This window comes from Camelina sativa, chromosome 18, assembly GCF_030686135.1.
Source record: "Camelina sativa cultivar CO46 ecotype springtype chromosome 18, ASM3068613v1".
NCBI classification, from domain to species: Eukaryota; Viridiplantae; Streptophyta; class Magnoliopsida; order Brassicales; family Brassicaceae; genus Camelina; species Camelina sativa.
Window position 1 is genome coordinate 2499037 of NC_141897.1, and position 13778 is coordinate 2512814.

The 13778-nt window shown below is 40.3% G+C and overlaps 2 protein-coding genes and 1 pseudogene across 2 annotated transcripts; 2 read left to right on the top strand and 1 right to left on the bottom strand.

Moving 5' to 3' along the window:
* The first annotated feature begins 522 nt into the window (after positions 1-522).
* On the top strand, positions 523-2308 carry LOC147921404 (uncharacterized). Its single transcript, XM_087497664.1, has 2 exons — positions 523-1188; positions 1484-2308. Exons 1-2 carry the CDS (start codon positions 523-525, stop codon positions 2306-2308), a joined length of 1491 nt encoding a protein of 496 aa, XP_087353790.1.
* A 1952-nt stretch (positions 2309-4260) lies between these two features.
* On the bottom strand, positions 4261-6380 carry LOC147921405 (uncharacterized). Its single transcript, XM_087497665.1, has 6 exons — positions 6198-6380; positions 5795-6097; positions 5448-5705; positions 4688-5125; positions 4518-4628; positions 4261-4383 (listed from the first exon to the last, which is right to left on the bottom strand). The coding sequence occupies exons 1-6, from the start codon at positions 6378-6380 to the stop codon at positions 4261-4263; spliced, it is 1416 nt and encodes a 471-aa protein (XP_087353791.1).
* A 4464-nt stretch (positions 6381-10844) lies between these two features.
* Positions 10845-13170, top strand: LOC104763086 (uncharacterized; annotated as a pseudogene).
* Positions 13171-13778: the final 608 nt, after the last annotated feature.

Genomic DNA, 13778 nt, shown 5'->3' on the forward strand with positions numbered 1-13778 from the left:
GGATCAATTCCCCTCAAGTGCGAAAATGCTAGACATTTCCATTTGGCCAGTTACTTTCACATGATCTTTCACATGGTTTTTCATATGGTCTTTCGGGATCAAAGAATCAAGATAGGAGCAGGATTGGGGAGCGAACTGCGGGCCAGTTTAATCTCCTTCCTCCAAGAGCATATAACTACTTTCGCATGGTCAGTCGAAGAGATGATCAGAATCAGTCCTGACCTCATTTCGCACGATTTAAATGTGGATCCAACTTTCCGACCAGTAAAGCAGAAGCGAAGGAAGCAAGGTCCCGAGTGAGCCGTAGTCGTCAACTTGGAAGTAGACAGGCTTCTCAAGGCTGGACAGATCCGCGAAGTGAAATATCCGGAGTGGCTCGCAAACATTGTAGTGGTGAAGAAAAAGAACGGAAAGTCGCGAGTCTGTGTTCACTTCACCGACTTGAATAAAGCATGCCCAAAGGACAGTTTTCCTCTCCCGCACATCGACAGATTGGTCAAGTCAACCTCGGGCCACGAGCTAATGTCCTTCTTGGACGCCTTCTCCGGTTACAATCAAATCCTCATGCACCCAGACGATCAGGAGAAGACAGTGTTCATCACGGACCGCGAGACTTATTGTTACAAAGTGATGTCGTTTGGACTGAAAAACGTTGGAGCAACTTACCAACGTCTGGTGAATAGGAAGTTTGAAAAACAGCTCGGGAAAACCATGGAGGTTTATATCGACGACATGTTAGTGAAGTCAGTGGAAGCTAGCTCTCACCTCGACGACTTAAAGAAGTGTTTTGAAGTCTTGAATCAGTTCGGAATGAAGCTCAATCCCACGAAATGCACATTCGCAGTTCCGTCAGGAAAATTCCTAAGATACATCGTGACAGAGCGAGGCATAGAGGCGAACCCGAGGCACATCAATGCGTTTTTGTCCATGAGTTCCCCCAGGACCTTGAAAGAGTTTCAACGCCTTAACGGGCGCATTGCAACGCTCAATCGTTTTATCTCGCGGTCCACAGATAAATGTCTCCCTTTCTACCAAGTACTGAAGAAAGGGGGGAGGCAGTTCGCTTGGGACGAGAAGTGCAAAGAGGCGTTCTCCCAGCTAAAGACTTATCTATCCGAACCACCAGTTCTGGCAAAGCCAGAATTTGGGGAGACACATTTTCTGTATGTTGCCGTCTCGGAAAGTACAGTAAGTGGAGTTCTAGTTCGTGAGGAAAGGGGGGGAGCAAAGGCCCATTTTCTATGTTAGTAAATCTTTCACATGAGCCGAACTTAGGTATCCGATGATGGAAAAATTTTCCTTGGCCATAATGGTTTCAGCGAAGAAGTTGAGGCCATACTTTTAGTCTCACTCAATCATCGTTTTAACAACACAACCACTACGCACGATACTCTATAGTCCTAGTCAGTAAGGCAGGCTAGCTAAATGGTCGGTAGAACTGAGCGAATATGATATCGAGTTCTGAACTCGAACTTGCGCAAAGGCGCAAGTACTAGCAGATTTCCTCATCGAACTACCACTCGCCAGCTCGGTCGAGAATAATCTTGAAGGAACTTGGAGTTTGTGTGTGGACGGAGCTTCTTCAAGGACCGGAGCAGGAATCGGTGTTCGTCTCAGTTCACCTACAGGCGAAATGATCGAGCAGTCATTCCGCTTGAATTTTGCCGTGACAAACAATGAAGCTGAATACAAGTCGTTCTTGGTCGGACTTCGCCTCGTAGTAGGGATTGGTGTCAAGAAACTCAGAGCCTTTTATTATTCGCAGTTAGTAGCTAGCCAAATTTCTAGAGAATACGAAGCCAAGGATGGGCGAATAGATGCTTACTTGGCTGCAGCTTGTGAGTTACCTGTGAAGTTAGACAACTTCAAAGGCACAAAGATTCCTCGAAGTGAGAACTCAGGAGCGGATGCATTAGCCTCGTTAGCTTCAACTTCGGACCCCACTGTGACAAGAGTCATTCCGGTTGAAGTCATAGAGTACCCGAGCATACGCTTGGAAAACTTGAGCATCGTGACCTGGGCAATGAGGAAAAAGAAAGCAGCGGAAGAGGCAGCTTGTGCTCCCTCATCCACATCGACTCTAGAAACTCCTGCTACAATTTCAGAAGCCACTCCCCCGCCACTCCAGGAGACAGAGACTGATGCTACAGTCAGCACACCAAAGCAGTTTCTTTCACCGAGCCGTGAACTGCCTATCGTCCTACATCAACCCTTAGGAAACATAACCACTGATAATCGAGGGGCAGGTGACTGGCGATGTCCAATATGCGCTTATCTGGAAAAAGGTGACCTCCCGGCCGATAAGTAGATTGCGAGGAAGCTTAAGATCATCAGTGCACGGTATTGCATCTATGGTAAGGGACTCCTGCGTCGAAGCACGGCTGGCCCTTGTTTAACATGCGTCACTGATAAAGTGTCCGCAACATTAATGCGAGTTGTTTAAGACGGACCCAATGGTAACCACTCCTGAGGCCGTACTTTGGCCTTCAAGATCAAAAGACAGGGATATTTTTGGCCTACTATGCTCACTGACTGCGAGGAATATTCCCAAACTTGCTCCAACAATTCATCAGCCTACCGAAATCCTGTCTTCCGTATCCGCACCTTATCCATTTATGAGGTGGTCTATGGATATTATTGGTCCCTTACATCGTGGACCGGGAGGAGTTCAATACGTGCTAGTCTTACTGATTACTTCTCTAAGTTTGTAGAATCAGCGACTTATGGGCGTGCCGTACGAGATCGTCACAGATAATGGTCCACAATTTATCTCCTCGCAATTCGAAAGCTTTTGTGCAAAGTGGAACATACGGCTTAGCAAGTAAATTCCTCGCTATCAGCAAGGGAATGGGCAAGCTGAAGTAATGAATAAGGTTACTCTGGAAAATTTAAAGAAACGGCTGGACTCTCGCAAAGGACTTTGACCGGACGAATTGCAAGGTGTACTCTGGGCCATCCGAACCACACCTCGCCGGGCCACCCATGAGACGCCTTTTTCCTTTGTCTATGGGGTCGCTGACATAGAGGTACCCGGGGTCCGTACCACATTAAATCCATCTCAGACCGAGGAAAATGAAGAATTCCTACAAGACACTCTCGACGTCATAAACGAACGACGGGACCGGACCTCGGTTCGAATGCAAAATTATCAAAAACACTGTAGCTCGCTACTATAACTCAAAGGTCCGAGGTAGGCCCTTGGCAATCGACGATCTAGTACTTCGGAAGGTCTATGAGAACACCGAGGAGGAAAATGCGGGAAAACTAGGAATCAACTGGGAAGGTCCATAGAAGATCACATGCAAAGTTCGAAATGGCGTCTATCGGCTGGAAGATTCAGATGGGAAACCCGTACCGAGGTCTTGGAATTCTTTACACCTGAAGTGCTTTTATAATTAGTTCGATCTTAACTTTGTATCGAAATACGACTGGCTTGATCCCGGGAAAGGGTACATAGGCAGCCCGCTTTGGGTACAACTATTAATATCAAATAAAAACAAAGTTTCTCTAAACTTCCTTCTATTAATATCTCACTCTTTCAAAACCGAAGTTTCACTTCGTGAAATTCATTTAAACCAAAGTCTCACTTCGTAAACTTTTGCTAAAAACAGAAGTTTCATTTTGTAAACTTCTACCAGAGAACCAAAGTCTCACTTCGTAGCGACGAGAACAAAGTTCTGTCCCGCATAATCTCTAAACTGAAGTCCGCTGCGTATACTCTTTAAAACTGGAGTCCTACTTTGTACAATTCAAAAACCGAAGTCTCACTTCGTAATAATAAAAAAAAAAAACCCGAGGTTTCACTCCGTCAAACTACAAACCGAAGTCTTATCTCAAAATATCTTTAGCATTGACTTTTTGCAATCCATTAAAACCAAAGTAACTTTGTAGATCCATTTAAGTCGAAGTCTTACTTCGCACTGTCTAGGACTCGCTTCGAGCACTTACAGTCTTACCCCGAATAGTCACAGTCTGATCTTGTGGGCTCAGTCTAATTTCAAAGTCATTATAAGTTGGGATTCTCTCTATTAACAGTTTTTTCAACTTTAAAGTTAAAATTCTTTTTAGTAGTAAAGGATTTCAACTTAGTAAAGATAAGGAAAAAAAAAGAACTAGCTGGATTAAATCGAAATATCTTTAGTCCAGGGCGGTCACCCCGACCAAAAACACCGAACAAGGTCTAGCAAAGCAAAAAAAAAAAAGAAGGAAAAACAAAAAACAAAAAGGGGGCAACTCGTGCCAAAACAACCCGAACTTGGTCTATTGCGGATCAAAAGCGGGGGGAGGGTCGAACGAAGCAACTTTGTCTACCTCGGGAGGAGCCAGATCCATTTCAGCGAATCCCACCTCCACAGTAGTATTACCACGGATGACGTCCAGTTCCTGGTTTGACAGTTGTCCGAAGTTAGTCCCGTATTCATCAATGGTGATACTTAGGGGGGCTCTTTGCATAACAGCTTGGGCGTGTCAACTAAAAGGTCAGAAAATGAAGAAAGGTCAAAATCATGGATAGTTACCTTCACAACCTCAACATCAGACTTCTCATCATCAACCCTTAGGATCCTGAGCTCTACCTCGATTTCCTGGATCTCCCCCGAGAGATCTCCTCGATAAGCATCTGATTGGCCCTAATTTCGGCATTTCAGATCTGAGCGGGAGTCAGCCTTTCCCTCTCCTCGAAGTGTACCTTCACCTCTTCAATTAGAGGGAGGAGAGTCCGCCTCATTGATTGCCTCTCCTCCCTCCGTACTCTCTCCATCTCGCAGCTGTTGTCGGCCTTCAGAAGCTGGTTGCGAAGCTCGACCTCATGAAGCATGTTCTTGGCAGCTTTCTCGTTCTCCGCAGCCTCATAATAGAGCTCGCCAGCCTTCTTTAATTTTTCCCGAAGATCTTTGTTGGCTATCCGGAGGTCCAACACTTCGACCTCAACCTTCTTCATTCGAGCTCGGATCTGCTCAGCCTTCTCCACGGTCTTAGCGTTAATGGCTTCCAGCTGGGTGAACTCCGCTACTTGGGCTTTGAGGTCGGCCACCTTCTGTTGAAGTTTAGTCACTTCAGAGACTGACGGGGAAGCGAACAATTGTTCTTCATAGGATGCCACTGAGTTATTGAACTCGATCATCATCTGCAAAAATCAGTTCTGTTATTCAAAGGGAGTAGTAATTAGGTATACAGTATAAATTTAAAATTAGTTATTGACCTCCACAATTTATCCGCGAACCGGAAGAAGTTCCCCCTGTTAGTCTCCGACATATCAGCAAAAGCTGGGACACGAACCCCAGGGCGGGTGTAGCTTCTCATCAAATCCGTTGGGGAAGCAAGATGAGTTGTACAAAGTAAACAAATTATTCCAACGAAAAGTCAAATGTACACCCACTACTCCTAAGATCCTACTTACCGCAAGGTGAGTAGCGCTGTTCTTTCACGGGGGGGCTTAGAGGAAGAACCTCCAGACTCCTTGACGGAGGAGAGATCCCTGGACTTCTTCTAGGACAGGGGCGCTCCATCTTTCGGGCTGGATTTGCCTCGCTCTTCCTCGAAAGAGCTGGTCCGATCTCGCTCTTCCCCAAAAGAGCTGGTTCGAGATCGAGTTTTCTCGCGCGGAGTAGAGGAAGATTCAGGTTCTTTTCTCTTCTTCGGCTGCTCGGCATTCTGCGAGCTCCCGTCAACCCAGTCATTGTTCGGAGCTGGAGGACCCTCTCTTTCTTGAGGTTCATCACTCGAGTCCGCGATAACAACCACGTGGGTTCAAAGGGCACCAAGGGGGGGGGGGGGGGAAGGAAGTCTCACTCACGTCAGGGGGAGATGAATCAGCACTCCTAGCGGAGATGCGAGCTTTGCCCACGGCAAGAGCAGCAGACATCTGCCTCTTCGCTTCCTTCTCAGCATTCTCGAGCTCTCTCTTCCCTGTAGCCCATAGAAGAAGTATCAAAGACTCGGGGAGGGGAAGACCAAACAAGGGAACGTCTTCTGAGCCTAATCTCGGACTCTCTGATCCGCTCACACGAGAATGAGTCCCCAGCAATTTGGGCTTAACTACAGAACCGGGAAAAGAACTCTGCGAAGGTGGGAGAAAGCTGACCACGCTCGAAGTGAGCTGAAACAAAAATAATAGAGGTAAAATACAAAGTCAAAAAGACTAGCTAATTCCAATTAGAGTACACTACACTACAAATTTTCGAAGTCCACTTCGAAACGAACAAGCCTGCAAGATGCCCGAAGGTGAGGTCATTAACGGGGAAGAAGAAGAATGACTTCCGCCATTTCTCGTCCTTCTCTGGAGGATCGTCGAAAACCTTAAGTTGAGAGAGCGGACTCGCATAGAGGGTGCCGTTGTCCGTAAAGTACTCCTTAGCCAAATTTTGGAGACGAAGAACCATCCGAAAAAAGTTCGGACACATTTGAGGGAGAGCGAACCCCAGTTCGAACATCATCCGCACAATGAGCTCGAGAAGCGGGAAAGATAATCCGCAGGCAGAGAAGAATTTCTCGAACGCACAACGGTAACCAGGAGGAAGGTTCTACGGGGATTCACGCGCCTCCGGGAACCGGATCTCGATCTCTGAGGGGATTCCGCAAGACCCCCTAACCTCCGCCATGTCACCGTTAGAAAGAACAGACGACGGATGGGGACTGAAGATGCTAGACATGACTTTAGAACAGAAGAAAAGGTGAATCGACGTGAAAAAGATGAAGAACTTTCCGGCGAATGGCAAAGAACAAGAAAAGCAAGAGCAGAGAGAAGTAAATCGACAAAAATAAACCATTTCTGAAAATAACAAGAGAGTAGAGAGGTGACTACCTTTATACGCTGGGTCGAAGGGAAGCAATGATGACTTGGGAAATTGAAAAGCCCCGGTTCATTTCTCTCTCTCTCTTATAGCGTGTCACGCCGCATGTTGGGCCCAATGCTTGTTCGGAAAGGTAAAATCTCATCATTACCACGATCAAATCATGGGATACGGGGTATATTTAGTTTCCCGAAACGATCGACAGAAGATCAAAAGTCCTTCGAACTTATCAGCTCGGAGGACTTGGGGGGCAACTTTTGGTACCACGATCGGTCACCTCGGGTCGTGGGCCTCAGCCCACAACCAACTAGCAATATGGACGGAAGCCGCAGAAGAGTCCAGCCCATTAAGCTTAACCGGAGAAGTGAAGTAGAGTGTAACGGCGAACAAGTCACTTCGGAGGTCGGGGGATTGGTCATAGATTTCATTTATTATAGAATGCGAGATTCATGGGATAAATTGATATGGTATTAATTGTAATTAAGCAGTATAAGTAGAGAAGGGGGGAAATTGTAATGGGGATCGAAAAACTTTCTCTAGAGAAATAATACTCATTTTCATTTCACAAGACTTTGTCTTTAGATTCAGTTCGGAATTACTACGGTAATAAGTCCCTCCGTTCAGAAAACACCTCGGAAGGAGAATCCAGTCTTGGTTCTTACACCCGGGTCCTCGGGGATTATGGGCCTCGGCCTCGAACCTCCTAGGTAACAAAAAAAATGATAATTAATGTTTCTATGTTCTTTAGACAATTATTAGTCTAATCAAATATACCCTCACGAATATCTCTTGATTAAAAAAGAGAATTTTTGAGAAATATTTTTTTTCAAAAATAACATTTTTCATCTATCCATTTTCAAAAATACCCTTTTTAAATATGAAAAATTATAAAGTTTTATATAGTTCACAAGGTACTCTAGATAATAACTACTACCTCTAGACTTGATATAAAGTTTTAAAACATTTTAAAAGATTTTACAAGGTTTTTACAAGGTTTTTAAAAGGTTTACAAGGTTTTTAAAAGACTTTTAAACAGTTTTTAAAAGGTATTTTGTGACACCCCGGTTTCAGAGACATGCAAAGAGGTTTAAAAGAACTGATTTGGTCACCTATGTCACCAAAGTGCACTTATCTTTTCGGTCAAGGGTCCTGGGAGAACTCCAGAGTTAAGCATGCTTGAGTTGGAGTAGTCTCGGGATCGGATAGGTGACCTTCCGGAAAGTGACTGTCGGAACTGTGTGAGTGAGGACAAAACATAGGGAAAGATCATGTGGTGATTTTTAGGGACGGTAACAAGTATTTAAAGCCTCCCAGATGCAGCAAACCAGCCGTCGGATTTGAATGGCTTACGGGGCTAGTGAGAGGATGTGAGGCCCCTTAAAGAAGGTAGGCCCATGGGCTGGGAATGAACATAGGGCCCACCGTGAGGTGGTGGTGGGGCGTTACAAGATACTGTATTTATAAAATATATATAAAAAGTTTACCACATATAAAGGTAATTTGTGTATATACTTATAAGCTTACACACAAATTTTGAAAATTTGCAAATTTGTAGTGGTTTTTTTGGTAAAATTTGAAAGAGGGATTATTTTTGAAAAATTGTATTGCAAAAGAGGTATTTTTGAAATTCCCCCATTAAAAAAACAATCGTTTTCAGTTCACAGCATAAAAGTTAAAGTGTTGATTTATTAAACAAAATAAATTTAAGTGACATGTGTGCAAGACTAAAGTGTGATTTTCTTGATTTTTAAATGGAAAAAATGCCAAAAAAAAACAAAGTTATTTATATTGGACGTTTAATACCCAATTGTTTTGGATTGGAATAAAAAGACACCAAATAATAAAAACGTGTTATTTAAAACCCAAAATAATTAGTGTTGTTATTTTCATACCTACAATTTTTCAACAAAATCAAAATTCTAATTTTACTCTGATTATCTAGGTAATTATTAATTTTTTTATAAAAACTCTCGGTTTTCTGTTAACCATATCAAGCCGAGAGTTAACCGGTATTTAATTACTCTTAAAACCGTTTTTTAAACCTTCCAATATCGGGTTGGATTGATCCAAAAAATACAAAAATGAACACAACAACTCGCCCAAAATTGTTCCCGATCGAGTCTGCTATCTGGATCAAAAAAATATCCAACCCGACAGCAGAAGATTAAAGAAATGGTTTTAATAATAATTAAATACCGGTTAACCCTCGGTTTGAGATGGTTAACAGAAAACCGAGAGTTTTTCTATTAAAAATTAATAATTAATTAGTTTAGCACCCTTTTCATTTAAATAATTAATATAATTTAATTATCTTTTCTTCTCTAAAACAATAAAACATAAACGAAATCAATATTGTTCTGCCGGATTCTCTTCGCCTCGCCGGTCTCTCGTCGCCGGTATACCGGTGTCTTGCCGAAGAAGAAAGAGTGATTTGTATGATTCAATCGAAAACGAAGAAGAAAGAGAGATTTGAGAGCACACACCTTCGATCTCGATTCTAAATCTCAAGATTGGACACACCTTTTACTACCTTTTGATGCTCACGATTGTGGTTTTTGGGGCTTTTGATTTGTCTGATTGAAACTTAGGGTGTGATTGATTTGTGGTAAAATTCTCACGGTGTGTCCTTTGCAAAATTAAGGATTCAATATCTCCAAAATTGGGTGTTAATGTTGGGTGATTTCTAGATTCATTTGATAGTTGTTGGATTGTGATTTTGGAGATCTCAGATCCCAATTTTGGAGATCTCAGATCCCATCTTACAATGTGATGCTCTGATTTTTTTTTACTCGAGTTGTGTTTCTTTTCTCGGTATTAAGAGCATGAGATCATTGTTGTGGTAATCAAATCATAGAAAATCACAATCATGTATATCATGTTTAGTCATTCGAAAAATAGGTTGCTTTAGTTTGGTCATTCTCTCTGATTATGGTTTTGTAGACTTGTTAATTTGTTAATTGTTTCTTTTTGACATTTCTCTAGTTTTATTCACTTTTTCAGGTAATTTGTTAGAGAGTTTGAGTGTAGACATATGGAGAAGCTTGGTGTAAACATCTTTCATGGTCTGTTTCTTTTTGCTGTTAGGAAAAAAATGGAGATTGCGGCAAAGAAGAGTTCCAAACGTATGTATTCATGTTGGTGGGATAGTCAGAAATAAATGTATACACACTTTTGGAGAATCTACACTAGTAAAAGGAAAGCATTATTCACTAAGTAGGCTTAAAGTTGGAGATTATTACATGAAATGCCATTACAAATAGAACAAACAAAAAATATCATAAAGGGTACGTTTGTATTAAAAAAAAAAGGAAAACATGCGGATCCAGTAAATACCCGTTCCTGAAGTTCTTGGGTTGTGAGGCATTTACTACTATCTCTTAATGTTTTCTATTCTGTTCGATCAAACAATTATTGACATAGTATCCAAACGAATTGGGCTAATCTATACAACTCGGCCCAATATATTCGATCTTTATTTTCTGGACCATTCATTGTTATTGTCTCAATAATTAATTCACCAGTTCATTCATGCAGTCACGAAAATTATGAAACATATATTATATATTATGTCATTACGCAAGAATCCAAACAAGTCTTGATTAACTGAAAATTAGCCTAATCACTAAGATAAAATTAATTAGGATTGACAATTAAATCTGTGAAACAAACAAATTCTCCTCCACGTAATTTGGGCGCTAGAATATATATGTGAAGTTTCCAAATTAAGAACTGATTATAACGATTATAGGTGAAATCGCAACTTATGCTTGCAAATTAAGAATTGATTATAATTGCAATTCATGTATGTACTTTCCTCAATCTACTCCTATATTGTCTAATTTCGGAGGTTTAAATCAGTCATAAAATATTTGACATGACAATAATTGTGCTATTTTAGAAATCTTCCTTAAACAATAACATATGATCTTCACCATTAGTGTATAATCTTAATTTCTAAACGTACGACTATAAAAACCATAGAAACGTGATGTAATTGTCACTCAAACCAAAAACCAGAAAACAATATACGATTGCAATCCTTCCAAAAAAAAAATGGCTGCAACCAATGTCTTCACAAGTCTTGCTATCATTAAGCCCTTCAAGAAGACTTGGAAGATACAAGTCAAAGATTGTGCATTCTTGGAGGCAGTATACGTCTTCCTCTGGAGAAACCTTGGAGGTCATATTCGCTGATGTTGATGTAAGTATATTACAAGAATACTACTCATTCTATTCATTTCCCTCTACAAAATATTTGATAACTTTTTATGTTTTCTTAATTAGGGAACTCTGATTCATGCAACTATAAAAAAAAACCAAGTGAACAAGTTTTTCCGGATGATAGTTGCTGGAGAGTGGAGAATCATTGAGAATTTTCAGCTTACTAAGTCTATGGGAAAGTACAGGGCAACGAATCATGCATTTAAGATGTCCTTAACAAACAGCACAATCATTAGCCGTTCTCCTGCACTATCAGATGACTGGTATTTTGATTTCAAGAGCTTTGATGAGATTACTGCTGAAGGAGATCTTAGTGACAACATCTTGATCGGTATGTGCGTTGTAAACTCATTTGAACATTTAACAAATTATCAAAAAGACTAGCAGTTTAGTTTTTTTTTTCCGTTGTAGATGTTGTTGGACAGGTCGTTAACATTGGTGCTATGATAACTCATGACGTTAATGGGAAAATCACCAAGCGCCTTGAAGTGGTTTTGAGAGACACAAGGTGATACAAACTATTGAAATTTGTATAAATAAAAATCATACTTTTACCAGAAAAAGAACGACGTATACGATCATTATGGAAAATGGATCTAACTTATAGTTGTTTTATTTTACAGTGACAATCGGTTGCCGTGTACCTTATGGGGGAGATTTGCCGATATCATGTGGTCTGCGTGTGAACAAGCTGGGAACCAAATGGTTACTTGCCTGCTACGTCTTGCAAAGATCAACACGTTTAATGGTAATGTTGCCAAACTACATTTTAACTTCCTGGGACAAGTAGGGGAAAATGTATTAACAAAATTTTAATGATTTCCACAGGTGTGAAATCCATATCTAATGCATATAATATGTCCTTGCTAATCATCAATCCTGATTATCCCGCTGTGCAGGATTTTAGTGCAAGGTATGTTTCCTAAAAGTTGAGAGACTAATAGTTTTCAAATGGTTGTCATTATTTAAAATACTACAAACTGCTAGGCTGCCTAGGGATGAAGTGACAATCGCCGTATTACAACCAAAGCCTGTTGGACCAAAAAATGATACTAAGGTTGATTATTTCAACCGTGTCGAGAAGAAGACCATTTCCGAGTTCCTTGAAACTACAGCGGTAACATTTGAATAAGTAACACATTGTGTGTATAGATATATTTATTTTGGTAGTTTGGGTAATATTGTACAAATGTTTTGCAGGAAGGAAAGTTCAAAATATTTGGAACAATCTTTAATATAGACATGGACTATGGGTGGTATTATTTCACTTGTGTAAAGTGTGATAAAACTGCTTACTTGGTGCCTAAGAAGGAAGATGATGCTAAAAGCAAGATTAAGACTCGATTGTTTTCGTGCAAGAAGTGTAATGAGATCACATCTAATGTTCTCCCAAGGTAATCTTTTTACTGTGAAAATATATCATTCCAGAATTTGTAACATATCTATTAATTGGATTCTGTAATTATTTACCAGGTTCAGATTGATTCTCTCTGTTATGGATCACAGTGCTCATACTAAAGTTATGTTGTTTGACAACAATGCTGAAAAAATCGTTAACAAAACAGCGAAAGAAATTTTGGATGGACATCACGATGAGGTAAATTCACATGTTCCATATTACAATTAGCATTAGAGGAAGATAATTAAGAATTGGTTTAACAAACAGTCGAATGATTGCACCTTACAGATCCAGGATCCGACCAATGTCCCAGAAGTCTTGAAGAGCTTGGTTGGAAAGACCTTTCAGTTTCTAGCAAGTGTCGAAATTGGCAACCTCAATGGTGGCAATGATACTTATAAAGTATCATATGTGGAAGTTGGCAGCGAGACTTACCACGTTGACAATATAGAGGATTCAGAACAAACACTTGACCTCTCAGCTGTTGTCTCCAATGATCAGGTTTAGTCGAATGCTCAAAATAATATAGTTTATGATGTAATTAAGTTTGTAAAACTCTTTCGTATTAAAAATGCTATATATATGTAGGTTGAGATTGACGACGGTATTGGTACCTCTAACACTACTCCATCTTCAAAGCGTAAGGAAGGAGAAAGTGATGATTTGTTGGAGCAGTCATCATCATCAAAGAAATTTTGTGTCAAGTCCATTGGCCTGGAGATTGAAAAAGAAGCTGATGAGGAAGATGGAAAAGCTTAAAGATGGACCAGGATGATTGTTTGCAGGGATTTTAATTCCTATGGAATGCTTTTTGTTTTCAAATTTCTAGCAAAATAAGTGCAATGTTTATTGCACCATTTGAACTTTTTACCAATAATGAAGGGTATGCTTTGTAAATCCCTCCCGAGGTCATGTATTTTGTATGATCGATGATAATAATAAAGGGTTGAGTTTGTTTCCTTTCCCAGATATTTTACATATATATCACAGTTTCGGTTAATTTACATGTAGGTGTTTAAGTTTAATTGTAAGGTTGAACTGATAAAATTTATATAACTTATATTTAAGGATAACTATTATGTTACTTACGTTTCTTTAATCTTAATGAGTATTATAGTAAGAAAACATTGCCATCTTGCAGATTCAGATAAAAATGTTTAGCACTATATATTGACTATTGACATTTTAAAATTAATTAATAAACCATACAAGATTAAACCTCAACCATTAGCTGAGCCAAACATAATTGTGTTTGTTTAATAACGATCAAGAAAATAAATTGTTTGGTATAAATTGTAATATGTATGAAGGACTAATAACTTTATGTTAAAATTGATCAAAAAAATTATCCCCGGTAGCTATTTAAT

What these genes read in the sequence shown, in the direction of transcription:
- LOC147921404 (XM_087497664.1), top strand. Translation starts at nt 523, where the DNA reads ATGTCCTTCTTGGACGCCTTCTCCGGTTACAATCAAATCCTCATGCAC. An exon ending in TTGCCGTCTCGGAAAGTACA is followed by an intron (nt 1,189 to 1,483) that starts GTAAGTGGAGTT and finishes ACTTGCGCAAAG; the next exon opens with GCGCAAGTACTAGCAGATTT.
- LOC147921405 (XM_087497665.1), bottom strand. Translation starts at nt 6,380, where the DNA reads ATGGTTCTTCGTCTCCAAAATTTGGCTAAGGAGTACTTTACGGACAAC. An exon ending in GGCATCTTGCAGGCTTGTTC is followed by an intron (nt 6,098 to 6,197) that starts GTTTCGAAGTGG and finishes TTTTTGTTTCAG; the next exon opens with CTCACTTCGAGCGTGGTCAG. An exon ending in CTGATTCATCTCCCCCTGAC is followed by an intron (nt 5,706 to 5,794) that starts GTGAGTGAGACT and finishes ATGAACCTCAAG; the next exon opens with AAAGAGAGGGTCCTCCAGCT.